Source organism: Amphiura filiformis, chromosome 11, assembly GCF_039555335.1.
Source record: "Amphiura filiformis chromosome 11, Afil_fr2py, whole genome shotgun sequence".
Lineage (NCBI taxonomy): Eukaryota > Metazoa > Echinodermata > Ophiuroidea > Amphilepidida > Amphiuridae > Amphiura > Amphiura filiformis.
In genome coordinates, this window is record NC_092638.1 from 14,851,625 (window position 1) to 14,879,319 (window position 27,695).

At 36.6% G+C, this 27,695-nt stretch overlaps 1 protein-coding gene across 1 annotated transcript; it reads right to left on the reverse strand.

Moving 5' to 3' along the window:
- Nucleotides 1-1,267: 1,267 nt before the first annotated feature.
- LOC140163500 (death-associated protein kinase dapk-1-like) lies at nucleotides 1,268-27,469 on the reverse strand. The gene is made up of 14 exons (XM_072186814.1): nucleotides 27,461-27,469; nucleotides 26,979-27,077; nucleotides 20,563-20,679; nucleotides 17,708-17,773; nucleotides 16,559-16,678; nucleotides 16,171-16,221; nucleotides 14,760-14,951; nucleotides 14,100-14,229; nucleotides 13,829-13,989; nucleotides 11,964-12,143; nucleotides 4,331-5,464; nucleotides 2,908-2,950; nucleotides 2,020-2,396; nucleotides 1,268-1,303 (listed from the first exon to the last, which is right to left on the reverse strand). Exons 1-14 carry the CDS (start codon nucleotides 27,467-27,469, stop codon nucleotides 1,268-1,270), a joined length of 2,715 nt encoding a protein of 904 aa, XP_072042915.1.
- Between the last annotated feature and the right edge of the window lie 226 nt (nucleotides 27,470-27,695).

A 27,695-nucleotide genomic window follows, 5' to 3' on the forward strand; every position in this document is an offset into this window, starting at 1 on the left:
CCCTTCTAGAATCTGTTGGGATGAACGACAAGGAGGAATAATAATAAAAGTAACGCTAAATATAATAATAAATATAATACTATCGACATTGATAATAATCTTGATTGGAATACACAACTGTAGATTTGAGATTGCTGCTACGCTATTGACGTGAAATCAAGTGTATTTAAGGTAAAGCTAAAAGATATAACTGTAATATTTGATTGGTGGATAGGGGAAGGTGGGGCATAACGGACCCCCGGGGCAAAACGGAACCACCTGAAAAAATAGGCCTTGGCAATACTGCCGTCTATGCAAATTATATTGAGGAACACAAGTATGGCTACGAGGCTTTACAACAAAAATTTTATCTGAAACAATCCACTGACATTCGAGCAAGATCGAGTCAAAAAATTACTACCCGTCTGGTGTAAGATATGTAGATGTTTAATGCGCTGAAATTTTACTTCATTAATATCGGATTCCCAAATAATTATGTATATTGTAAACACGAAGGTACTAGCCATGAGCTGTATTAAGTGCATGGCCTATATGCTACGATGTATCATGCATGCAACCTATTTCTAAAAAATCGGGTATGGGGCAAAACGGAACCCTAGGTGTGGGGCATAACGTTTTGCCCCACAGATGGGTTCCGTTTTGCCCCAATTGGACATAACTTGTCTTCACTCAAGGAATTCTAGGCGTTATCTAGGGGCCTACTCGAACATGGCAAACACTTCGCTGAAACATATAACTAGACCTACAGGTAGAATTAATGATTAAAAGTTAACCACTCCACAGAGATGGTAGGCCCACTTAATATTGTAACTGAATATAGGCCTACATATAACAGGCCTAGGGCCTACCGATGGAACAACTGATATAAGTTTGCACCCAGGGTACCGTTTTGCCCCATAGGGGGGTTCCGTTTGCCCCGATAGTGGGGCAAAACGGATTTTTTTTTGTTGAAAATATTTCTTCATTTTTATAAAAAATTGTAAGATTCAAGTTATATTGGTTAATGGTATATTAAAGGTAAATACAAACTTCAACTGAATATATAATTTTTACAGTCATATTACTTATGGTGACGTCACAGAGCATCCTCAAAGTTAAGTGTTCCGTTATACCCCACCTTCCCCCTACTATATCCCCGGGGGACAATATATCATGCCACAAAATATTCTGCCTATCGTTTTCGGATATTTCAATTGAAATTTTAATAAAAGCTGGAATCTTTATTGAACTTTGACAATAACTTTATCAACGGAATTAATTTTTAGCCTTATGGGTATTCTACATTTGATTTCATTGTTGGTATCTATTGATAGGAATATGTTCATATCTTATATAAAACAAATATTGACTGCTCATTAGTCGGGGAAATGATATAGACTATTGCCCTTTGTGAGCTGAAGACCACAGACAAGCACGCGACACTCCAGAGGACAGAAAATATGACTCTCGTGCTGGTCTCCTGCACAACCGGTTAATTATGTGGTCCTGGCGGTTATGAACGACGAGTGTCAGGACTACATAATTAGCTGGTTGTGTGGGAGACTAGCACGAGAGTCACATTTTATGTCCTCACATCGGTATAGGCCGTTTGCACGTTAATTGTGTCTTATCTCATAGTATAAGATCTTTGCCACAGACCTATTCTATTTTTCCCGAGACCAAAATGTATTATAGGTTTAAAGAAAATTGAAGTATAAATCTACCCTTTCGCTCGGGAAACTGTTAATACTTTAACTAACCAACGCTCTTGACGTTATGCCTCTGCGGAAAACACACGAAGCGTTAAGTAATACCGGCCATTAGGGAATGAAACCTAGCTAACATTTCAAATGAAACTATCATTCCAAGAAAGACCGCTATTTCTCCAATGATCAATTGATCATAACACTTCCACAAATACCCATTCCGAACCCTTCTGGTTTGTACCTCTCACGTCACGCATGTATCGCATTTTTAGTTTCAACTAAGATTGGCTAACTAAAAAGGTCTTCCTTCAAGACAGAAAATTTACAAACTCACCTCTGCCTCGCACTCTAATCGACGTATGCCTCTTTGTCGTTTCCCCTCTTCCCTCATGTGTTGTTCTTCTGCAGTGATCATCTCGTACTCTTCCTGCAATGTTTGAGCAAGAGGACTCTGGTCTGTCTCTCGTAAACCAGCCAAGAGATCCATTGGCCAGTCTTCCTCTTCTCTTTGCAGCAAGAATAACACCAACGTTTTGGCATTATTGACTCTTTCCCGGATATCCGTGGTCTTGGCGCCTTCAAAGATGGTACACATAGGTAGAGGAAGGTAAAGAAGCTGTGACGTCAGCGAGCTGGGATCCATGTCAGCTAACAGAATGTCTCGTTTACGCTTAAGAACTCGTCTCCATCTTACTAGACTATCTGAAATGCCTGTACGTGCCGATAAAACCAATAAGTTTATGATGATTCCGTTAACTTTTTTAAACGTTATTGTACATTCTTAAACACTTGACAAAGTTCCTGCAATCTTATTGGTTCTTAGCCGTGTTATATGATACGATACATAACTCGCGATACGAGTTCTCGCAATTTGACCCAATCGGAGGCGTATAGTAACAACAGGATTGATCGATTCTAGGCCCAGGTAATTCTTGTTAAATGTAGGATTTAATTTGATTAACATTTGGAATACCTATGATTAATATTTTTATTTGAATTGAAGTTTTTAAGAATGAGAATAAATGTATTGTTTTTAGCCGCTGTGTCGTGCATCTATCGTCTCATGTAACACGGACGACATCCTTATTTTGGCGCAAAACAACTCGGCTTCACCTTGTTATAATAACATTGTCGCCAGTGTTATATGAGACGATAGATGCAGCGGCTAAAAACAACACCTTTGTTATCTAATTATTCTAATAATTACAATATGAATACTAACCGAAGTCATGGGATTCTTTGCCTTCGTCATCTGCCTTGAGACCCTGTAATTGATGAGAAGATACATAATGAAATGGTTGAATTATTTTGAATGGTATGGCCTAAAATATTTCCTGTACTGATACAAAATATAGTCATTTATATTTTTGAGATAACGCAAAGTACTGCATCTTCGAAGCAAACACCCTTAGGCCAAAAAAAAAAGTGTTTGTTTGCCCAGACATGGGGTAGAAAGGAGTGGGTCGGTAGGTCGATTTCCTTTTTTTTTCTTTTTTTTTTTTTTTTTTAGATGTGTACATGTGTTGCAGCAAGTGGTGTAAGAGAAAATATACGACATTCAGCCTTACATTTTGTACTTGTGTCAAACTTTAATTATAGGTTAATGAACGTGTATTACTTGTTGGGAGAGAAATTAGACAAAATAATGCATGCGCACTGATGTTGATGCATAGCGCAAGTGCATTATTTAGTCTAATTTCTCAAGCAACAAGTATTAAATACATGTTCATTAACCTATTTGAATAGTATTTCCTACACAAGAAGAAAAAACATGTGATTTTTGATTTTCTATCACTAAAAATGTTGGAAAATAGGACCAAATATAATATAAATGCGTCAACCCGCCCAAAAAGCGTGCAAACGCACTGCGCGTAGTACGCGGATTGCACATTATATTCAATCAATGTACACCGCATACTTTTCTAACCGCTTTTCTGATTGGCTGCTATGAATGTATTTCAACCTTACCATATAAAGTTTAACCTCTTTGGTAACAAAATCGGACTGGAGTACAAAATCCCAGACCATACCTGTACATGTACTTGTCGTGCTTGGTTCTCTATATTGATGTTGATTGATGGTAAAATATTGTTGGCATGGTTGGGGAAAAATGAATGCTGTGATTGCCAGGAATATTAACTTAAATGTCATTATTAAGTGTCATTTGGCATTTTTATGGGGAAAAACATCATTTTCTTTATTTTTATATCATTGTAAAAAAAAAAAAAAAAAAAAGGGTATGATGTTTTTTTAATTTTTGGGTCGGTCGTGTCTGGGCAAACAAACACTTTTTTTTTGTTGCCTTACTGTGCAATCTCAACCAGTTGAACGTACACTCTAAAAACTGTAGTATAAATTAGTCTAAAAACTATAATAAAAATTACTCAATGGAAAAAGTAAAAAGGGAACATAGTAACAAAATCAGTAAAATGGCACTCAATATTGATTAAATTTTTACTCAATTTGAGTACAATAATCAACATCGACATCTATTTACTCATTTTGTTACTCGGTCCCCTTTTTACTCAACATTAAATAATTTTTATTTAGATTGTATGCAGTGTACTGGCGATCTTCGCATCTGAAATGACGTAGTCTCGATTATGTTTACAAACTATTTTAGGATTATAATATGAATTACTTACCTTTCCTGGATACTGATCTATGACGTCATCAATCACTCTTATTGCATCAACGTTGTCTTCTAGACTCAAGCGACTCAACAGGTTTCTCAGCAATCCGATTGTCATCTTCCTCTCATTCTTCTTACACCATTTCTTGATGAGGTTACACGTCACAGACTCATGCTGGCTCTCACTTTGCTTGATAACCTGCTCCTGTTCATAATCTTCGATGCGTAATAGTCTTGACACACTTCTGTAGTCTTCCCGCCATTCATGGACGACATCTAAGCGACCAAAACACCTTTCCACTGCATCTACCGGAAGCCACTCACACCGACATGCTGGACCCATATTTCTCAAGATGGTGTCATCGTATCCTTTGAAGATAATATTGGCAACATCTTCAGCCGTAGCGGCGTCTCTCCTTACTAGCCCATCTCGTCTTTCAGCCTCTATTAGCCTCTCTTCTGTGACACTCCAGACGTCTTCAAGATTCTCACTTTGGCATAGGGCGTCATGACTAATAAAGCATCTTCGTAGGTTGGTTCCAGCAGATTTCTCGAAGAGCTCAACCTCTATCAATCCCACCGTATTTTGAAGAAGATCGTATGCAGCTTTCATTGCACTTTGCTCTTTGCACACGACGGCCACATTTATTGCTTGTTTGTGCTTTGAAATCTGAACGAAAACATCCACGACACCGAGTAAGCATTTTATCGCAGTGCGGGAAACTATCGTGGCCTCTTGATGTTTATCCAACATCTTCTTCGTGATGCACGGGAATACGGAGGGATTGAAGAGATCGATCTCTTCTGCGCATTCGATGCTGTATCCTTTAACTCCACATGCGTTACGTACATCCCATGACACTTCCTCACCGTCCTGTGGGAGCTTTCCCGGTATAAGAAACCTCCCATCTCCCGTCTCATGAACCAGATCCATGTGGTTCAATAAGGCCAAGAGCTGGTCGGTTTCCATCTTCTTTGTGAAGAATGAGGAAAGCTCTGACAGAGAGTAAAATGCCTGGGGTTGCAAGATCTTAAACTGACTAGCAAATTGGCTTCCAGCAAATGCGCTACCAATGATTTCAGTTGTGAACCATTGGGTGTTAAGTATCACCTGGTCCTCCTTTCCTGTAAACTTCGCCCAGTACACCTATAAAATAAAGATCAGGTTGATAATCACATATCACTGTCATTCAAACTCACAGGTTTAGTTGTTTTTAAGACGGGTATTCATGATACAGATATTGGCTTCAACTGGTTCATAGTCAAGCAAGTATGTAATTGCCAATATTTAATCAGAATTACTAAACGGTTCTTTTTAGGGCCACTCCCATGTTAAGCTTTCAGTGGACAAGGACATGCACTTCTTTTTAGTAGTACAGTCAACTTCAGCAGGTAGGGTGAAGCAACCTTCTTTAAACGACTCATTTAAGAACCACTTTTGCTACAGGATGGGGCAATCTACTTGTATATTAATTATCATTCAGGGTCAATGAGCATCCCATAATGATACCCTGGAAAGACAAGACGCAGTAATTTGTACGAGTCATGTCATGGTCGAATTAGAGTCGAGACGAGAAATTTCAAGGAACCTAAATTCTCGAGTTACTGTATAATCTCGAGTTGGAACAATTTAGTTGAGTCATTTTATGTTTGAATAGTCGAGTCTCGAGTCATGACACGTTACAATTCTGATGCATGATCAGCAATATCAGTCAGCAGTCAGTGTGGAAGGAAAGAGCTGATGTGAAAGAGCTAATGTGTTATACTTGACAGGATGAACCAATTGAAACTCTCAATCTACCATACTCCTACACCAAGTAGACCTAGCTACGCAACATTTTAAGGAGTATTCAAATTATTGGCTGAAATGCGCGGAAAGTTAGGTCATTGTAATATTAATTTCAATATACAACTAGTCTAGGAGCTAAATCTTATACGGGCCTTAGTTAAAAATTGAGTTCAACACCCATGTCAACTAATATTTAATACCATGAGGTGTTAGGATAGACCCTCTAGATCACTGTTTACCCCTGTGTGGTGACCTATCGTGACCTCTACCGAAAACCGTACCATACAATTTGAGTCCACTATCCCCCAAGCAGTGATCTAGAGGGTCAATATTAACACCCCATGGTATCAAAGATTGGTTGATATGGGTGTTGAACTCAACCATTTTTCAAAACCCCTTGCTCCAAGACTAAACAGGGAATCAAGCCGCTTTTATCTTGTAAATGTAAGGCTATATTCAACATGATTTGGGTGCCAAAAACTAACTACAAGTAATTTCTAAGAATTGTTTTAGGTCTGTTACCGTCAAGCAAAATTTTAAATATGTGGACAAACTCAAAAAAATAGAAATCCTTGATTCTTTTAGCATGGAAAGGGTTTAGGGGGACATTTTAAAAATGACATTTAAAAAGTTGCATTTGGCCTGTTGGCATGGTAACGGACAAAACAAATTTTAGTCGAAAATGACCAAAATTTACAATTTTCATTTTTGAAAAAGGGCAAAGTTTGGTCGAATGCCACAAATATATAAGATGTGATATAATTTTTTAATTTTTTTATTCAGATAAGGGCATGCTTTGGTAGTCCTTGCAAATGAAGAAAGAGCTTGTCACTCTTTCAAAAAATCCTTTAATTTTAAGTAGAAAAAACACATTTTTGGGCAAAAATTGTAAATGTCATTTTACCCCAACATTGGAGGGGTGTAACTGTAAAGAAGAAGTTGATATTTTGTAATTGTATGGTGGCATAGCTAGAGTGAACCCTTGCTGACAGATATATAGTTTCAAAAAATTGGGGTCTCAACTTCTAAAGAAGTTCTGGCTTTTAAAAGTACCAAGTTTTTGAAAAAATGTGTATTTTTAAGGGAATTTATGGCAAAAAAGACAAATTTCGCCTAAAAGGATTGTGTTTAAATAACCGTAATGACATAATTATTGAATATATTTCTATTGATGAAAAGATTAAGTGACTTCTTAAATTTTAGTCTCAGTTTTAAATGGTACAAACAAGCTATATTATACATACAGGCCTTTTAAGCATATTAAGCAGATGAGACAGATCGCAGCGCTATTCAAATACAGATAGAGGGCAGCGCTTGGAAGACAGGTCGCTTTTAGCCCGGGGGGGGCACTCCAACTTTGGAGGTGACGCGTATGTATGGCTGTTAAGACCCCCTTTTTTAGCATCGCTGTCACCCAAAGACCCCATATTTTTTTACGAACACATACTCTGTCACCCGAAGACCCCCTATTTTTCCATTTGATCTGTCACCCAAAGACCCTTACAAGTTCAATTTGAGCAGCAACTTTCATTCATCACTGATTTTGTTACTTCTTTTGAAAAAACAATGAAATTTGAAGCCATTTAGAACTAGAAATTTGATTTTCGAGGTTTTTGCGGTGCTGTTTCGGCTCTCACCCAAAGATTCCATTTAAAAAAGGTCATGTTCTCACCCAATGACCCCATATTTTTTACATTTTGCTCTCACCGAATGCCAAAAATCATGCTCTCACCCAATGAACCCATATTTTTTACATTTTGCTCTCACCGAATGCCCCTTAGTGCGAAAGTGCCAGCCCTACACCTATATCCATTTCATATTGAAGTGCCCCTTCGGGGCTTTTAGCAACCAGTACAAACAACAGAGTTCACCAACTTTACGAGAACACCAATCAGGGGCTGTGCAATAATGATAAGCCCTGTAGGAAGGGTAAATATGGGGGGGGGGGTGTCCAAGAATCTTTGGCAACCCCCCAAAAGGGGAGAGCAATTGTTGGCAGGTCAAAGGGTTGAGGGGTCTAGTACATGAACCTATACCATGGTTCCTAGCCGTCGCAGAGGAGCTCATAGGGTAGTGTCAATATACCGGTAAACGACATATCTGATTTGCCCAGGTTTTTGTAAGTTTGCCACTGCTTTTAGCATCAGACAGTTAGATACCCGGTACAAACAACAGAGTTCACCAACTCTACGAGAACACCAATCAAGGGCTGTGCAATAATGATAAGCCCTGTAGGAAGGGTAAATATATGGGGGGAGCAATTTTGAAAGGTCAAAGGGGTGAGGAGTCTAGTACATGAACCTATACCATGGTTCCTAGCCGTCGCAAAGGAGCTCATAGGGTACTGACAATATACCGGTAAACGACACATCTGATTTGCCCAGGTTTTTGTTTGCCACTGCAAGCTAGGTGGTGGCAATGGATATTGGAGCACATTTACGGGGCAGACTATACTACAGACACGCTCTGATAAGGGCTTAGAAAAACAGTGCAGAAATGTTCAAATATGCAAAATTCTTTGCTCACTACGCTTGCATTATACAAGTACATCTAGACCATTATTATAAGGTTTGCAAATTGGGAACTCAAACATATGTCATGTGCAGGGGGGGCAAAGATTTGTTGGCAGGCCGGAAGGGGCAAGCAATTCTTTTTTTTTTTTGTTTGGAAGTTTTAAGCCTAGCCCTCAACATTAGGAAGCATGTAAAGTTTCATCTCCAGCAGATGGATCTTCAGGGAATTCAACATCAGACAATGTTAACCAAGAAACATTTGAAAATCAACAACATCATGACAACATGTGCTACTTTTAACATCAGGCAGCTACTAGTACTAACCCAGTGTTCACCAATTCTACGAGAACACCAATCAGCAATAGGAAGTATGTGAAGCTTTATCTTCAGTAGATGAATCTACTAGCTACGGTGGATTCAAGAGGTATTGCAAACGCTATTCAGTTACCCAATTAAACATGTACATCGACATACATAAAGCATTGAAGCATTGACGCTAGTAGCTCACATTCAGTCAGGAAAATATGACAAAATTACAAACATCAAAACCCTGTTCATGATCTCATTAGAAAATCACACACATGAGCGACTCCGTTTATAATTCTAACAATCTACACAAAGTAAAGACTTGAGCATCACTTAATGATGGGTTGGCAATGGCTTCACCATGTCCACATTTAACTTTCAAAAAAACAAAAAAACAAGAGTGGTAACCGCACCATAGCTGAACCATGCCCGATCGGAGCAACTATAAATTTGGCCCCACCTTTGACCTCAGATGTCCTTTGAAGTTTCATACTTCCCAAATGCCACGGATTGTTTTTCCCCAGTTACAGCCCCATCGGAGGAACATTACATTTGACCTGACCTTTGACCTCACATGACCTTGGCGGTTTCATACTACCCAAGTATCAGGGATCATTTTCTCCAAGTTACAGCCCAATCGGAGCAACTTTTAATTTGACCTGACCTTTGACTTCAGATGACCTTTGCCGTTTCATACTCCCCAAGTGCCGGGGATTGTTTTCCCAGAGTTACAGCCCCATCTGAGCAGCTTTAACATTTGACCTTTGACCTTGGATGACCTCAGATGCTGTTTCATGATCCCTTATGATCAAGGATTATTTGTACCAAGTTTTAGCTCAATCGGAGTCGGACATATTTCAAAATGTTGGTAGAAACCCCGGGTAGAAACTATACAGCATTTACCTTGAAGCCTTATAGTGTGTATGTGTTGATTTTCATAAATGCATCATGGGAAGGAATAACATTTGACCACCAAACCCCCACCGCACAAGTATTCACCATTATTGCGCAATCATAGGCAACTACAGCATTCAGAGGCACTGTACTGTATATAGCATTTATCACATACCCTTAGTGTGTATTTTCATAAATGCATCATGGGGCGCCGTAATTTCCTGTGATCTAAATACTAACCACAAAATGGGCTATAGTGGGCGATCTTAGACATGTCCAGTTTGGTCCATACTGTGGTTAAGATACTGTTTTAATAATACTTTGGGAATTTTCACAATATTTACTTCACTTTCTTGGAAGCAATATGCTTGTTATCAAAATAGCAGACAAGCTGTCTCCCAGTGCAAATCTGTGATTTAGTAGCCCAATTGGGCGACTTCTGAATCAAAATGGACCACAACTTTAAAACTATTAGCAGTAGCACCCCCTGTGTTTCTTTATCATATTCTTTACTTCTTTCTCTTTCATTTGACACCACTTGGGGGTTCATACCTTCGTGGCATTTAAAGATATGTCCATTTCAGACCAAAAGGTTGGTAAGGAAGTAAGTAAGCAAGCAAGTAAGTAAGTAACATACACTAATATAGGCTGAGACCATTTCATGGTTCAGCAAAAACTGTGACATAGCATTTTAAAAACAATAATTCAAGTGCATTGTCCAGTCCCCCATGTTTTATAAACATTTTTTTTTTTTTTTGTACAATGTTTGATCTTTCTTACATTTGAGATTTGTTTTCAGCATCATGCAGTCTTAGAACTAAATTTATAGATAACATTGTATAAAACAAAGAAAAATGTTACTTGGTATGCCAGTTGCTGTTGTTGCTATAAACCCCAGATAAGATAAAAACAACTGGTAAAAAGGACGTTGTTATATCAACCTTTATTCAGGTATGCAAAATACAAAATATAAGCAATGCAAGAATACAAGGAGGAACAAAAACCCAGGACAAAATCTGGACAAGATGCCCAAATTAATGCAGGGTGACATATTATAAATCCACGAAATTATCACATTCTCATTATGTTTAAACCATATTTAGATTATTGGTGAGGTATTTCAGATAAAGTCAATCAATGAGTCCATTAGTGAATATAGGCACTAATGGCACATAAGAAGTAGAAATGATTATTATACATGGAAAACCCCTAGCCTACTCCAGAGTAGTGACCAACTGAAATATAATGTGTTTTATTTGGTTTCAATAGTTATAATCGATTTATCCATTGTTTAGGAAGAGTAGAGATTGTAAAAGACAAATAACCACCACCAAGAAATTAATGTCCATGGTAACCATTTTGCGCCCAACCTTGCACATTTTTCATGCATTAAATCATATGGCTGGGGGAGGGGTCACTGGCAGTTTACTAAGTGAAAATTACTTAAATAAATGATAACCAATGGTTATGATGGGTCAATGAACTATTCTGGGTATGTTATTTGCAAATCACAAGCCAATAAAGGATTTTTTATACTGTGAAAGTGCTATGTAATTAGCTAATTTTTATCGAAAATAGCGAACTTTCTTCAAAGTAAAACTTCGTTATGGGGTAAAGACCCCAATTTTTTTATTGGTTGGTTGATCATCCCCATTCATAGTCATTCTCATCCAACCCCTGACTTTAATCAGCAAACTTCTTCTTGAGAGTTATTGAATTTCAAAGTTATACCACTTTTACTAATGAAAAAAATTGCAAAAAAAAGAGGGATTTTGCATTGCATATTACACAATATTCTAGGTGGGTGAGAAAACTGGCAATACTATTTTTGTAACGTCTAATACATAGGTATTTATCAGCAGCAATTTAAATTGTTCCATACTTTTTGCAATTTCATTAGTGCTAGCTAGAAAAATGTGTCTTTTTCGAACTGTAAAATTGAAAAAATGTACTTTCCCTGTGGCAATCTTCAAAGAACCATTACCATGGCAACAAGGGATTTTCGAATTTTTGATCAAGTTACAAAATCATTAGACCCAAATACCTTTCCTATCACAAGATTTAGGCAAATTCCATGAACCTTTATTTTTGGCTTTGTCCGCACATTGCTGAATTGATCCAGACCCCCAGTCTTAAGAACTTACATCCCCCATAATATGGAGATATGCAGTCACAGACTGCAAGGTTTCTTCGTCCATTCCCACGTAACTCTTCCTGACTCTCTCTAAATATTCGTTCCACCCAATCACTGGAACTGGCTCATCTCGCCACGGCTTCATTATCTTCAGCATCTTATCACACAGTTTGGGCAGTGTTTGAGTTCCCTGAAAATATCAAAAGCAGAATACATATGAATAGGTTTAATATAGGTTGCACTTTACAACTGAACTCGGTTTTGTTTAATAACAATAAAAAATACAACATGGAATAGGTTTAAATGACAAGGATATCAAAGTTAAGTATTTCAGTAAGCCAACAATTTGCTTGAACAACACTAACTGTGATCCCCGTAAATACGGTATTTTTGAATTGTTTGTAAAATATTTTAAAAAACATATAGTCCTACGTATTTTATCTCTTAGAAATGTTCACATTCCACTGTAAATTCCCTGATAGTGGTCCTGCGTGCTCATTGTTTGATTTGCTGATAGAAACCGCATCGTTACTTTATACTCAAAGACAATAATTCAAAGAGTATCTGCTTAAACTTCCACCGTAACGTTAAGCATTTCAGTAAGCCAACAATTTGCTTGAACAACTGTAACTGTGATCCCTGTAAATACGGTATTCCTGAATTGTTTGTAAAATTTATCAATTTTTTAAAAAACATATAGTCCTACGAATTTGATCTCTTAGAAATGTTCACATTCCACTGTAAATTCCTTGATCGTGGCCCTGCGTGCTCATTGTTACTTACTCAAAGACAATAATTCAAAGAGTATCTGCTCAAACTTGCACCGTAACGCTATGGTAAATACGCCATCGTTTGTCCTTCATAGAGGACAAACAGTGTACCTTCGGCATGTGTCGCCAAGAGCTCAAAAGCGAACGATTTGAGTCTTTAATCTTGTGCGTTACAAAGCATTACGCAAGCAGCGAGTTTTTGAGCACATCGCATTACACGCAAAACGCCCACAATAACGCACTTAAAAACGATTTTGCCGGGCGAGTATCACAGAACTTCCTAAACTGTGATTTGATAATCTAAGGTCGGTGATAGCGAAATATTCCAGAGGTACGCTATTCTGCGTCCAAACCATTCGAAATGATTTGCATATAAGTGTACTGATTGGTTTGTTAAGACACGATCGCGCAACATGAATATGGATATTTAATAATTATATATGCACACATAAGCCTACATAAATACATATTATGAATAATTCATAATAATTGTATGTTGATTAATTATATATTATCACGTTATGTAGTAAATAGTGCGATCATGTTCGATACAGTTCATGACATATTTAAAAGCTTATACCGTGTTAGTATTTGATAAAAATCCGGCATCGCGTCAATCGGAAAACGTGAATGAGCTTTGGAAAGGATCCTTTTCTTTTAGGCAAATAGACGAACACCTTTAAGATACGTAAACACGATAATTACGATGGGATGAACAACAGTTTATGGTATCTTCCAATTATCCATTAAAACATTAGAAAGAGACAGGTTTACACACTCACATCCCACACTTCCACTCACTACACGCCCACACACACCCCCTCACAAATATCTTTTCATATGTCATGTATGTACAACTGATAAAACAGGACAAAACTGCTGAAAATGTGAAGATCCATGTAATTCATTGTGTTTTGCTGCTAATCACACATAATGACAAAGCGTTCAATATTTTCTAAACGTTTATCCTTTTTAGGTCAGGTTTGATCTTATGAATATACAGTTATTATCTAGATGTATATAGAGAATATTATGTTGTTGGCTGAAGTCTTCTTCAAGGCAATGTCTCTCTAACTCAACTTATCTAAAATGAAATCGTACTTACAATGATTTCTTGCCTTCTCCTGTCAAGAGCCGCTTTGAGGTGCTTCATGCCGTCCGATTTACCTTGTCGTGCATCTAACACGATAAGGTTGTCTTCTATATCTAAATGACCAGAAAACTTTTCCCTAGCAAGTGTCAAATGTTTCCTTGCTTCAAGTAATCCTGTAAAAAATGGTAATAAAGTAGAAAATGAATTTCGTAATCACTAATAACCATGTTGCGTTTTATTGAACAATAAAGTTAAATTTTCAAAATTAGTTCGTTGTTCTTACCGATTCTTTGGTCCGATATTTTGTCCCCGTGTGTTGCAACGACGATGACTTTAGGTTTCTGCTCTGTGTTGTTAAAGTGTCTCTCCTGTCTGGTTGCCTTTATAAAAGGCAACCAGAAATGTGTGGTGGACTGAAAAAAATTTGTAATAGATTGATATAAGTAAAAACAAATAATATGAGCCCGATATCGATACTCATAATAAATAAATAAATAAATAAATAAATAAATAAATAAATAAATAAATAAATAAATAAATAAATAAATAAATAAAGTATTACGTAATTAGGATAACTATTATTAACCCAGGCATTTACACGCTTTCAAAATAATCCACTTGCATCAACTTATTGAATAGGTGTTTTCAAAAACCCCATTGAACATTTAAGTCCGAATTGTGTTTTTCATATGGTTGTATTACATTTTAAATTTTTAAATAAATTACTACATTATAAATATAGGCCTGCTGTAAAACGCCACAGATATACCGTATATCCTGCACTTCTAAATACAATGATAGAATCTCCAATAACGGAACTTCACAAATTGTGCATGGCGCCCGCTATATCCAATGACTGCTTTATTTTACAATAGCTTGCTGTTCAAGTTTGATAATGATACACAGTTTCTGGTATAAAACTCATAAAGTGAGTTATACTTACCGATTTTCCGGCCATGTACTCTAGAAGGTTGTAGACGACTACAAAAATGGACTGTGCTGGTCCAAGGAACATTCCGTGAGTCACGGAATATTCCATCTGGCCAGCACAGTCCCATATGACTGCCTGGCCGACCCCTTTCACCACCTTCCTCTCTACATCTATCCCTGGGGTCTTCTCATACTCGTCCGTTTCCTTAATACAAATCAAATACAATTCAAATAAAAAACGACATTCCTAAAACTGTATACTTTGAGTTACTGGGTTTCACCTACTTTTCTCTTCCCCTATATGTAACTTAATGACAGGTTTAGCTTAACATGTGGACATGGTTGAGTATAAAACTACTATCCTACTTAGCAATGGAACCAAACTAGCTCAGAAACATCATGTATTGTGATGTACCATCTATCTATTGTAAAATTGGAAGTAAAATTAATTTGTTTTTACTTTATACATGTTATAGCGATTGGCAAATTCTATGAAAACCCAATTTTGAAAAACAAAAAATTGAACTGATTCCTAAAATATCAATATCACCAATATCACATCCTTCATCATTAGGGAGGAACAGAATTACAAAAACCTGAAAATGAAGAATTAGATTGAATAGATAACTTGTATGGCTGAAAGGAAATGGACTATACAACGGTTTCAGGTAAACAGTCCCAAAGTGAGCTAAAGCGATGATGCAAATGGATAAAAGGGTGTCTGCGATAGAGTGAGGGGGTGGCTCCAATAGGGGCCTAGAGTTTGTTCTTTAATTATGGTGGTTAATTTTTGCACTAGTACTGAGTCTATTTGCCACGGACACAAATAACTGAATCACATAACCAGATAACGTAAAGGTCAACACATATAATGAAAGACAAAGATAAAAATACTAGTTTGCGTCTGACGTAATCTGTCAATCAAACTCCGAGCACGGTTTATTTACAAGTGTCGTGATGATATGAGTTGCTGAACACGGCGGTAAAACCGGGCGCCTTATTGTTAATTTTGCACCATCAAACATACAAACAATCTCAAAAGTTAGGCCTTAATAGTAGGAGACTTTCTTAACCAAAGGCACCATGTCCACAATACCTAGAAAAGTTGCTTTTTGCCTTGAAAGAGTACGTAATTTTAGCCATTCACTGCTATTCATTTTCTCCGATCGGCACCAGCCAGATGAATCGACCTTCCTTATACGCGCTATTAGCCAATCAAGGATCGTAGAGAATTTGATTGACAGTGACGTCAGACGCAAACTAGTCTTTTTATCTTTGTCTTTAATTATAGTTGGATGCTTTCAAACATTTTGTCGCAGCTTTTTCACTGTAAAGGCTATGGATTGAACGTAAAATATCCAAATAGTAATTTAAACAAATATCTACATATTAAATAAGCTGAAGAGTAAGGTTACTCAACTTACCTTTTCTGCTCCACCAAAAAGGTTTTTAAGTACAGAGGTAATGGAGAATGCCTGTAAGGGAAATATTTATGCCAGAAAGATAATTTTAAAAACTGTCAGGTATACGGATTATCTACAAGTACATTGTACATCGAAAAATAGATAACAAAGACTAATATGATCGACTAAGCAAATACCTTAAAGACCTACTATTTAAAACCATCTGAAAGTATCAAATAACACTCACATTTATGAAGCAAATAAAAACAAATGTTTAGCTGAAGTAACTCACTTCTTTCACATGTTCCTGTATTAATTTCTTTCGCATGTAATTCTAATAATTTCTAGATACATTCAAATACCAACCAGGACTCTGGCAGTATCAAATAACATACAAAATATCACATACCTTTGTGAGCGTCTTTTTAATCGTTGTCTTTCCCGCCGCCGGGTCGCCACAAAGAAAGATTTTCACCACATCTACTGGGCGACTTCCCGTCGCCATAAGTTTTTGATGAAGTGAAAATTTCTGGAAAATAAAGATATAAGTAGCACATTGGTGTTAGAAATAATAACCAGTAACAACTGCTGGTACAAGTGCAACAAAGCAAAACAATGAGATTCAGGTAACTTCATCAGTTTGTCAGTCTTGGTTAAACAGTTACAGTTCTAACTGCCATGCCCCCTTTACACATTTTTCGAAGCCAACAATACCAGATGAAATAAAATGCGTTACATGGTAGTATGCGTAGATCACAATTGACTAAAAAGTCAACCGAAGTTGACCAGAATAATATATCACATTGCAACCAAGAGGCTGAATTCCACGACGTTTACATTTGCTTTCAATATTACATGTATAAAAGATCAAGGAACATATAAATTATTGCACACTTGAAATATTTAAAGCACCAATTTAAATCATTAATGGCATACTATTATTGCGTCTCTACGGATGGTATTTTTGTTTACTTTTAAGAGTACAATAATATGTACTTCTCAAAAAACAAATTTTGATCCAAGCTATTGGTAAACAAAAAATATTATATGGTCCTCCTTCAGTGGTTTCTTGTTAATCTCATTCAAATTTTTGACCCCGAATAAATATAACAAGGAGGATGGTCCGATACATCAACATGTTAGTTGATTGATTGAAAATGATCCATGCACCACACCTATGTAGCATCATCCGAGTATTTCATTCTTCTTTTTACATCATGAAAGTCAAAAGTTCATTTGAAGGCCCATAGAATATGAAAATAAGTGGTTTAACCCATTTTAGCAATAATTTGGCTAACATAATCACAACATAACTTTTTCAACCCTGATATTTTGCATGTAGGATCAGTAAAAACACGTAGGCCTACGTAATATGTGATAGGGCTCGAGATCGGACCATGCTCCTTTAAGATAATGCAATAAAATCAAGTGAGGTCTTAGATGTGTTATACTTATTAATACATGTATGTTTATATTGCACGTATTATAACTAAATTATATTTTATTATAGCCATAAAGAGACATCTAAATTACTACAATAAACGAATAAGCCACTTACTTCATATTCTTGCTGTATTCTTCTTCTGTTAAAGAATTTAATCTCCTCAAATGCTGATTTACCGTCCTTAAGTAAAAAACAACAACAACAAACCAACACAAAGTGAGACAGAATGAGGAAGGCGTGGAGGGAGGGAGGGGAGGGAGCATGAGAGAGAGAAAGTTTATATCGAGCGGAGACGACGAGGGAGACAGAGATGTGTAAGGGAGAGAGAAAGATGTTAAGAGTAAAGCTTTTTCACTTTGTTAGCACCGGTTCCAAACATTCATTATTTGGATTATTGATACAGATCTACATATATCTAAATGCAAAATAACAAAAATGTTTTGAAATATTTGTTGAACAAACACAAGAAAGCGTGAACAGTTGATGCGACCAAAATGGTAAGATGTATTATTGCACAGTGCAAGTTCGACGTAAATGCGAATTCTTAAACTCGGATGTTTTGATTTGTCCAATTGGCAGTCTCATCTCAAACACGACCGAATGCTTTCAAGAAAGTTTCACAGTGGCGCACCACATTTTGGTTGGGGTAAAATGAATTTTAGGCCGGGGGGGGGGGGAATCAACAAATTTTGCGCAAAATTACTACAAAAAAAATTGGACATTTTCGAAATTTGGTGTGTTTTTATAGGGGCAAGAGTTCTGGGGGGATTTGCCTCACGCCATGCACCCCCTCACCTCACAGTGGTGCCATCACTGCGTTCCAAGTATTTAGATATCAATCAATGAATATTTGGAGAACACATACACTTATCTTTATTTCAAGCGGAAATGTCATAATTCAAAGAAAAGGTCCTGGTAACTATTGCATTATTACATGATAAACATAATACGAATTAATTATGAAAAAGTGCACGTTTTTGATTTGTAAGTGTTTTTGTATGTGAAGGGGCTATCACCTCAGTTTTCATTAATTTTTGAGGTTTGCAGTAAAACACTAGCGTTTGCAGTAAAACACTAGCGTTTTTATTTTGCACAGTATGCACGATGTGTGCTTCAAACAGGTGTGTATTATCATGGCATTAAAATTCACAAGTAATACCGTGTCTTCAAAAATAAATGCCGTACCCCAAACATGGTGCACAGTGAGAAAGAAAGAAAGAAATGGTCTATTTTGAAATTCAAATAGTAAGCTGTTTTACTTTGATAATTTATACAGTATTCTGTCATGTTTAATTTGCATGAGCTCATATCGATAATACCCAACAATTAAATTTTCCGATGTACAGTTCTTTTAGAGGCATCCTGTATATCAATCATAACGGAGATACAACCCGACAAAGTACCGGGGTGCATGGCTTGTTCTGTGATTTATCGGTTATGCATTTCTAATTGCCTGACTCTTCGATACATTTCTTCGGACACACTTTCAATGCTAGTCCCGGATGCTAGTATAGCTTGAATGCAGGGGGGGGCTTCGAGAAAATGTACGGGGATATGCCACGCAGACATTCGGATGCGGGCTTTCTCTATACCTACTTTTTGCTGTTTTTGCTACCCATCAGTATACCAATCTTTCACAAAAATACAAAAAAGCACCCAAATTTGTCCGAATTGAGCGCTTTTAAGGATACTTTTGCACAATGGTCTCCAATGAAAACCCACCCATCGATATACCAAAATCGTTCCCCCAAACGGTGACACCTACCCGTATACCTTCGAGCATGGAGACCACCCTCCCGGCAATATATATTGCTCGGACAACATCATATCATTGGCAAGCTAATATTATGAGGACAATGAAAATGACGCCTTTTTGAGAAAATAAGACGTTTAAAATTGATATTCCGCAAAAACCAACTTAAGCGATGAGTTCCTTCGAACGAGACAGATTTGACCTAGAAAAAAGTTGACGTCATGAAATGACTGTGTCTGCTTTGCCAGAAGGGACTATAAGGGACTATAAACATTCTCAATGCATAGAACGTATACTGTTGTTGTTCACAGAAAAAAAAACTCTGAATTAAGTATTACAAATTTAATGGTTTTTAAACATATGGATAAAATCAGCCGCTTCTTTTGTTATATATTAGTAAATTATGATATTACAATTCATATGTATATCAATATCATGAGAAATATTTTGGCTAAAAAATAAAAAAATAATTTGAGCTTAGAATTTCAGCGTGATCATTCTGAGACTAGCATATAAACCGTGTTAAGTCCACAAACTCATGTATCTTATTTCCCTGTGCGATATTGCAATGCTATGTTATTATAGTTTCAGTTGGATGAAATATTACAAAGCAAACACATAGTAACAATACTGTGTGAGGCTTTGTTTCCGAAATGAGAACAATAGTCTGCATATTGTTATGCAGCATTGTTATGGTAAATAATAGTACAACTCATTGTTAAAACTTGTCAAACTTGTCAAAGTGATTGTGATTGTGTCACACAAGTAAATGAGAGCATGATATAGTGTCCGCTTCATTTACTTACGTCATAGCCCGCTGCCTTGAAAATTAATTTCGCTTCAAACGGGGGAAGAACACGTACGAGCCCGAACTTTACCCACACAATTTCTCTTTTTTCAGGAGAAATACGCATAACAAAATTGCAACGAGTGTCAACTTGTAATGTAATATTTATTCTCTTCAAATAGAGACAAACTTGTTTTGCAATAGACCTGCCCTTAAAGAAATATCAATGATGTACATATAATAGTCTATAATGTAAGTCTACGCACGGGGAAATCCATAATAATGTTTAAGTACAAGACAAGATTGTATAAATTTAATCATAATTGTGATACTATTGCGTTGTCCACCTTCCATTCCTCATTTGTTGTGATTGACATGTGCATGTATAAAAAATGTATATACAGAATACATTGCTTTATTTTTCATTACCTTGTTTTTGATTGAAATGTCAGGATGGGCATGTGTGAGGGTGGTTACCACTTTGTAGTATTCCTCGCTTCCAACGTCATCATACTCCCGGCATGCCAGGTGAAGAGGAGTGTTACCCTGTATGTACAGAGGTAGAATCAAAATTTTAAAAAGAAAATAACATGGTTATAAATAGTATGATTAACGAATAGTTCGTCAACATGTAAAGACATTAAAAGTTCAATGTAAAGTCTATGCAATATGCCTAACAATGCTACAACACGATGAATCCAAGACTAAATAATTAAAATGTTTATTTTGCCAATACTTATGTTAAAGTAAATAATATATGCCCCAACGTTGCACATACAGCCTGTCTCAAAAAAAAATTGTGCAAGTGAAAAGCGTCCTCTTTGGCAATTAGAAAATACTCTTGTGACATAATGCTTACATCAATGTCACGGGCGCAGTCGTAGCTCTCAAATGCCGTTTGTTCTGTTCAATTTGCGTGTTCCAATATCGAGATATGTTTATTTAACAACGAAAGGGTAATTGTGCCACTTTTACTAGGGAAGAGAGCTGTACATGTAAATCAATGATAGCTGATGTTGATGCGTCTAATGCACTCCCCCTTTCGGGGGGCACGCATTAGGCGCATCAACACCAGCACGCGTGCATTATTTTGTCTAATATCTCTCCCAACAAGTAATATGCGTTCATTAACCTATAACATGTACAAGTGCGCAATATTTGCTTGTCTTTTAACATGTCTTAAGTGACTAAGAGAACAGTATTTACCATGATAAAATCATTGACATGCACATGCACATGCAAAACAGCAGAATGTGAAATCCATTTTTAAAACAGAATGTGAAATATTTATTTATCTTTTAATCTCCTTTAAGTGGAAAAAGAGAATCATCATTCCTGCATCATGATAAAACAGTAAAAACAGTCAAAAACTTTTTGTATTGTGTATTCTGTTGATTTCATGAACGAACTCTTGATAAACTTGATGCTATCACTGTTACATGTAAAACCCTCTTCCATAGTAAAAGTTGCACAATTGTGATTTTACCCTTTCGTCTTTAACTAAATCTCGAGATTAAAACAAGCAAATTGAACAGAACAAACGGTATTTGAGAGCTAAGACTACACCCTTGACGTTGATGTAAGCATTATTTCACAACGGTATTTTCTAATTGCCAGAGAGGGCGCCTTTCACTTGCACAATTTTTTTTGAGACAGGCTGTATAATAAAGACCCCTGTAGAATCATAGTCGAAAGGTGTAAAAAGTAATGAGCAAAAAATAACACGTATTCTTTCGACATTTAAAGTTTAGATTCATTGCAAGAAATCATGTTCATAATTATAATAGGCCTACTATTACCTACTTGTGCATAACATAGGCTTGAAATTAGCACTGTATATCTGAATTAAGATTCAAGTAATATTTCAAATCTATTAAAAAACACGCCTCATTCAAAAATCCAAATTTATAGCTCAATGAATTCGTTCAGGTTTTTTGCAGAAATTGCTCAATATAATATTAAGTTTTAGCTTCCTATACCATTGTGTACTGTGTGATATTTATTTATTTCTAATCCAAAGTTGTAAACATGGTAAATAAATAAATTTGCAGATACATCACTTTCATTATACAACATCACTTTCAAAATGCAAATTGGTTTCAAGATATGCACCATGGTAGTTTTATGATGATTATTATATGGTGGCCATATTTTTGTGGACAAAATAATTTACTGGGTGTCCACTTTTGGGCAATGATCAAGTTGAATTTATTGGGTGAGCAAAATAATTTACTGGGTGTCAAAATACCCACCCAGTTAACATGTTATTTACCTCCGTGAGTTCCAGTATATGTTTTAGTTCAGTTACAATGACAATCAACTATTATTATGTGACCATGCGCCTCATGGAAAAACAGAGGATACCTTAAAAGATCCACTGATGGAGTAGCCCAGGCAAAAGAAGAAATAAACCAAACCAAAACAAAACAAAACTTAATGAATACGACAAGATGTATACACATAATTGTTTTAGTTAGATTGGTTTCATTACCAATGTTTGGCGATTATTGTGACGATATAAAGTTTGTGATATGGCTATTATTTTTTACAACCGAAAGGGCATTTTGTTGCAACTTAGGTATCTTTTTTAAAACTCATTGCTCTGTGAATAATAATTTGAACTTAAATTTCTGAAATGCATGTTTCAGTACTTATTAAGGTTAAATACAATTGATTTTCAAGGCTTGATTCCAGAGGGGCGTAAGTTAATAATGGAAACAGCCATGCAGAAAAGAATGAACTCACGCGTACAAGAGTGTATCAATCTGAACTAGGCCGGCCACGGACACTGAACCGCGGCTCGTGAGTCATCCTATATGTTGCAGGGATAGGGAAGGGGCGACCATGATAGGACCATATGGGCTGATGTGGGGGGGGGTGGTGATTGTGGGCAGCCGTTTTCGGCAATTTTCCTTTGGATTTTCTAAATTTTCAATTTTTAAAATTATCCTGGATGATATCTGTCGTGAAATAAATCAATGCTTCTATAGGCTATACATGTAATAGCTAGTATGCCTATTTATACCCTGATTATGCAATATATAGGCCTACAACAATAACTACAACAACAGTAACAAAACCAACAACCAATATTTTGTTAATCCAATTTGTAAAAATATATTCATAGGCCGCGCCTTGTAGCCTATTAGACTAGTAGGCCCCTATGGCCTAAAAATTCCTGAATTATATAATGAAAGAAAACCGGGCAAAAACAATCAATCGCTGCAGTCAGAAAGAAAGAAATGAACAAGAAAAAAGAAAAAAAGGGAGAGAAAAATAAAATAAAATAGATGGAATGGACCACATAGGGACTCGAACACGTACCAAAGTTTTCCAGCTCAAAACTATAGTATTATATAGTCGAACGTGACAGCGCGCTAACCGATTGAGCTACTGAGTGATCTGTGAAATCGATTGATCTCAAACTGACTATTATGGAATAGTGCATACCAGGCTCTTATGATAAACAATCTCATCACCGCTGTCGGAGGTATCGATGGCGAAAAACCTCGATTTTTGCCAAAGTAGCTTAAATTTGGAGTGAAATTCAAATGGTAAAGGAATCGACATACTTTTGAAAAATAATGTAGGCAGTTAGAAATCAAAATTAATGTTCCAAAATCCAGATATCGATAATGTAACATAACAGTGTTTTGTGGTACAAGATTCTCGAAAATTGTTCCCAAAAACGGGCTAATAAAATTTAATCGGTACTGTTTTTGGTTCTTCCCCATGGCAACATTATTTCTTTGGTCGATTTGTAGTACAATACAAAAAAGGAGAAAACAATCACTCGGCGTAGTTTTATACGGAGCGAATATATGAAAAAACCTGCATGGAACGTGTTTTTGATCTTGTGAACATGGTGCGTAAAAATGATTTAAACGAAGGATTTTTAAACGGATTCTAAAAATTTGTATAAACACACAAAAATAATGTTAAGATACATCCATGCACCAACATTTGACTCACTGCGATATTTGATTGCTGAGAAAATGCGGTTTTAGAGAACAACTTTATACGTCTTTTATACGTTTTTTATACGTTTCTTCGTGTAACCTTAAGGGTCTTTTTATCTTTTCAGTTTCCGTAAGTCTTTTGTTCAGATACGAAAACGCAAGGGATTCAGTAAGTTACTGTAATCTGACTTCATTGTTAACTCTGACGTACCAATCAGCTTATTTCAATAGAGGTGATTGCTTATGTCAATAAAACCGGGACGTTAACACCAGTGTTTTTAATGGTCTAGCGCCCTCTCGTCTTTACATTGGTAAATTGATCCACATTAATTTGACAAAATGCATGCCAATCCGAATGACAAAGTCCACTTTTTTCTGTAAAAACGTTGCAAACAAGCCCTAAAATCACAAAATGTCCGCTTATGAGCATGTCGAACCCCAGAGCACTTGTGTATGGCCACAGTGTCACCCTTCCATCAATGCCTATTCCTACTCCCTAGTCTGCTTCCTCCTGCCCCCTCCCCCCATGATCAGTCTCCCCACTCCCTCCCGGTCCATACTCTCTCCTCTCGAGTTCTTCATTTTGTAGTCTTTCCGTCTCTCCCTCTTCTCTCTTTCTTCCTCACCCCTCCCACTCTCGCTTGTTCAGTCTCAAGTATTTCCCTCCCTCCCTCTCTCCCTCTCCTTCCCTTGCGAAATTTATCAGTATGATCCATGACTGAAAATAAGCTCTGCAAAAATAAACATTTAAAATAAACCCGAGCCTTGCATATATAGACCCAACCAATTATCAGATTAGCTTGCAATTGGTACGAATGAATAGAATACATTATCTTTGCTCCAATGCAAATCTTTTGTATTGCATTTCAATATAAAACATGATTCCCAAATCACCACTTGTACGCGCTTCATTGGGAGGTATTTGACTATTTTAGACTGTTTAGACGCTCGTTTCATCGCCAATATGAAAGACTTTTGCTTATAACCTGGCAAATGGTTAGTATATATTTCAATGCAAGACTTTTTTTACGAACCACTTACGTCTAGGCGTAAGTGCATATACACCAAACACAAGTCAGTTGAAGCCGTACAATTTACCGCGAATTTAGGACCGTAAAATTTAGACTCTTCTTTTGTCTAGATTAGCACCCAACCGCACATCTCAAGGTTTTATGTAAAAAATCAATATAACTTACCAAAACGAAAACTGAAATTCACGAGCTTCAAATTTTCAGTAACTAACAAAAGGCTAGAATAAAAGATTGGTCACACCTGGGAGACTACCACTTCAAAATAACAATGACTTACAAAAACTATTACGGATACGGAAACAGAAACTGAAAAGATAAAACGACGGATAGTCTAGCACTACATGTTAAAGCAGACGATGTTTGTCAGTATGCGAAATTATACAACAGTTGATATTGTGTGAAGTTTGATGTTCACGGTTAAAAAGGAATGAGGAAAAAGTTAAATGAGGTTAAATGAGGAAAAGGAGTCATCTTGTGATTGTGATATGGCTGCATTTTTGCAACCTGGTTTTAACTCATCGCTACGTGAATCATAATTTGAACATTAATTTTTTATGAAATGTATGTTTCAGTAATCAGTCTAGCCTTCCATGTGTCCATTTTGAACATTTTTTTGATAAGTTGATATGTCTTATATAGCATATTGTAGTCAAAGATGCCTATAGTTTTTGAAAAGAAATGTGCATTGCTACGTTATATATACCATAGTAACGGTAAATGCCTCTGATTTGCTAAATATGGGATCAAACCTGATTCACTAACACATGGTTCAAAGTGTGAAATGAGTAATTTACTTATTTCTCGCTCCATTCAGCAGGATCAATACAAATCAAAACTGTTAGTTCGTCTTCTTTGTTTAATACGCTCTAGAATTATCTATTGAGCACTCTAAAACTCAGCAGTTTTTTTGAAACTATTTATCTACTATTATAAATAAATCCAAGTAAGGTAAATCATCCATAGTAAAGTGCTCAACCAGGAAGGGAGCTGATGAAGGGAGCTGATGAGTGCAGGTCAGCTTTGGCTGGCGTGCATGAAACAACGTTGTAAATAATGTTTTTATAAACCACCAAGTCTCTTTTAAATGTACCTACTATTATAATATTATTTATATACCTCATCTAAAGTAAAGTCACGTATACCTTTTCTTTCCAGCATCTCTTGACAAGACGAACACAATGAGCTGGTTTACAAAGAAATTCACGTATGAGGGCACTGAACCGCACTGTCTGTCACCTCGAGGGCGCTACAATACATTACAAATCTATATCCGTATGGTTACCTGATTCAAAATAATGCACGGTTGTTGCAAAACATTTTGGTTAGCAGATGTACAAAAGGTAATAGGCCAGGGTTTTAACTCCTGAAATCTGATGACATGTCCCTTAATTTGTATTATATTTCATTGCGTACAGTTTAGCTTTGACTGTTGTTCGCAATGATTATGACGATATACAATTTGTGATATGGCTATTTTTTAATCGAAATAACACATTGTTGCAATCTAGATTAAACTAATTGGCCTACTATGTGCATCATAATTTGTACTTATATTTCTGAAATGCATATTCACGTACCTCTAGTAAAGCTCCATATGCGAAACTAGACACAGTTTGTTAGTCTGAACGATATCATACAACATTTGCTTTTTCCGAAGCTTATTTTCTTTACACGGTTAAAAAGGAATAAGGAGAGAATGTGAAGAAAAATGAGGACGAAAAGAAGGGAGAAATTATATTTTCGGAAGATACGAAGAGAGGAGCTTGTGGTGCAACTCTACCTGTCTGTCGATAAGTCGTCAACTTTTCTTAACAAGTGACGTTTATTTTCATACCATGGAATTGCGATCACTTACATTATCGTCTAATGCGTCAACAGCAGCACCAGCCTCAAGGAGAATCTTGCAGCAGTTGTCACGGCCATTTCTTGCAGCCAAGTGTAGTGGAGTCTCACGCTATAAGAGAAGACAGTAATCAAAATAAGCAAATATGTGGGTTTTTGTGTGTGGTACATAATAAAAGTTTTATATTTTTGCTACGGAAGAAGACAGCATTAAATACAAAACAGAGGAATATAATCAAGATATTTGCAAAATGGATTAATACTTCAGGGCATAGAGAATAGCCATAAAAATAATCAGCATTAATTAAATATTGATTCATTAAACCTTTGTTACAACCTTACTTGTGTATAATTGGAAACTAAATTCATGAAATACTTGTTTACTTATAGTCTGTATGCTATAAGCCAAACTCCGTTAATCTCCGAAAACAAACCACATCCGCTTTCTGCGAAGCTTATTTCTTGCTCGAATCCCAGGGCTCGAATAACACTTACGAATGTCATAATTAGAGGAAAAAAGAGGTATAGGCTATGAGACAGAAGGGAGGACGTAGGTCTTCGAAAGATATGAAGAGAGGACCTTGTGCAACTCTAACCATCAATCGGGAAGTGGTTTTACATCAAGACAAGTTACTGCCCCCATGTCATCACGCTTCCGGTTTTGGGGCACCGCTTAACATGCTTAAAGGGAATGAAAAGGTTTGAACGGCCATTTGAAAATCATTATGTA

Bases quoted from the DNA above. Each gene is read 5' to 3' on its own strand.
- LOC140163500 (XM_072186814.1), bottom strand. The intron at 17,774-20,562 runs GTAATGAAAAAT...TTTTTACTTAAG, and splicing joins ACATTTCAATCAAAAACAAG to GACGGTAAATCAGCATTTGA. The intron at 14,230-14,759 runs GTAAGTATAACT...AATTTTTTTCAG, and splicing joins AGTACATGGCCGGAAAATCG to TCCACCACACATTTCTGGTT.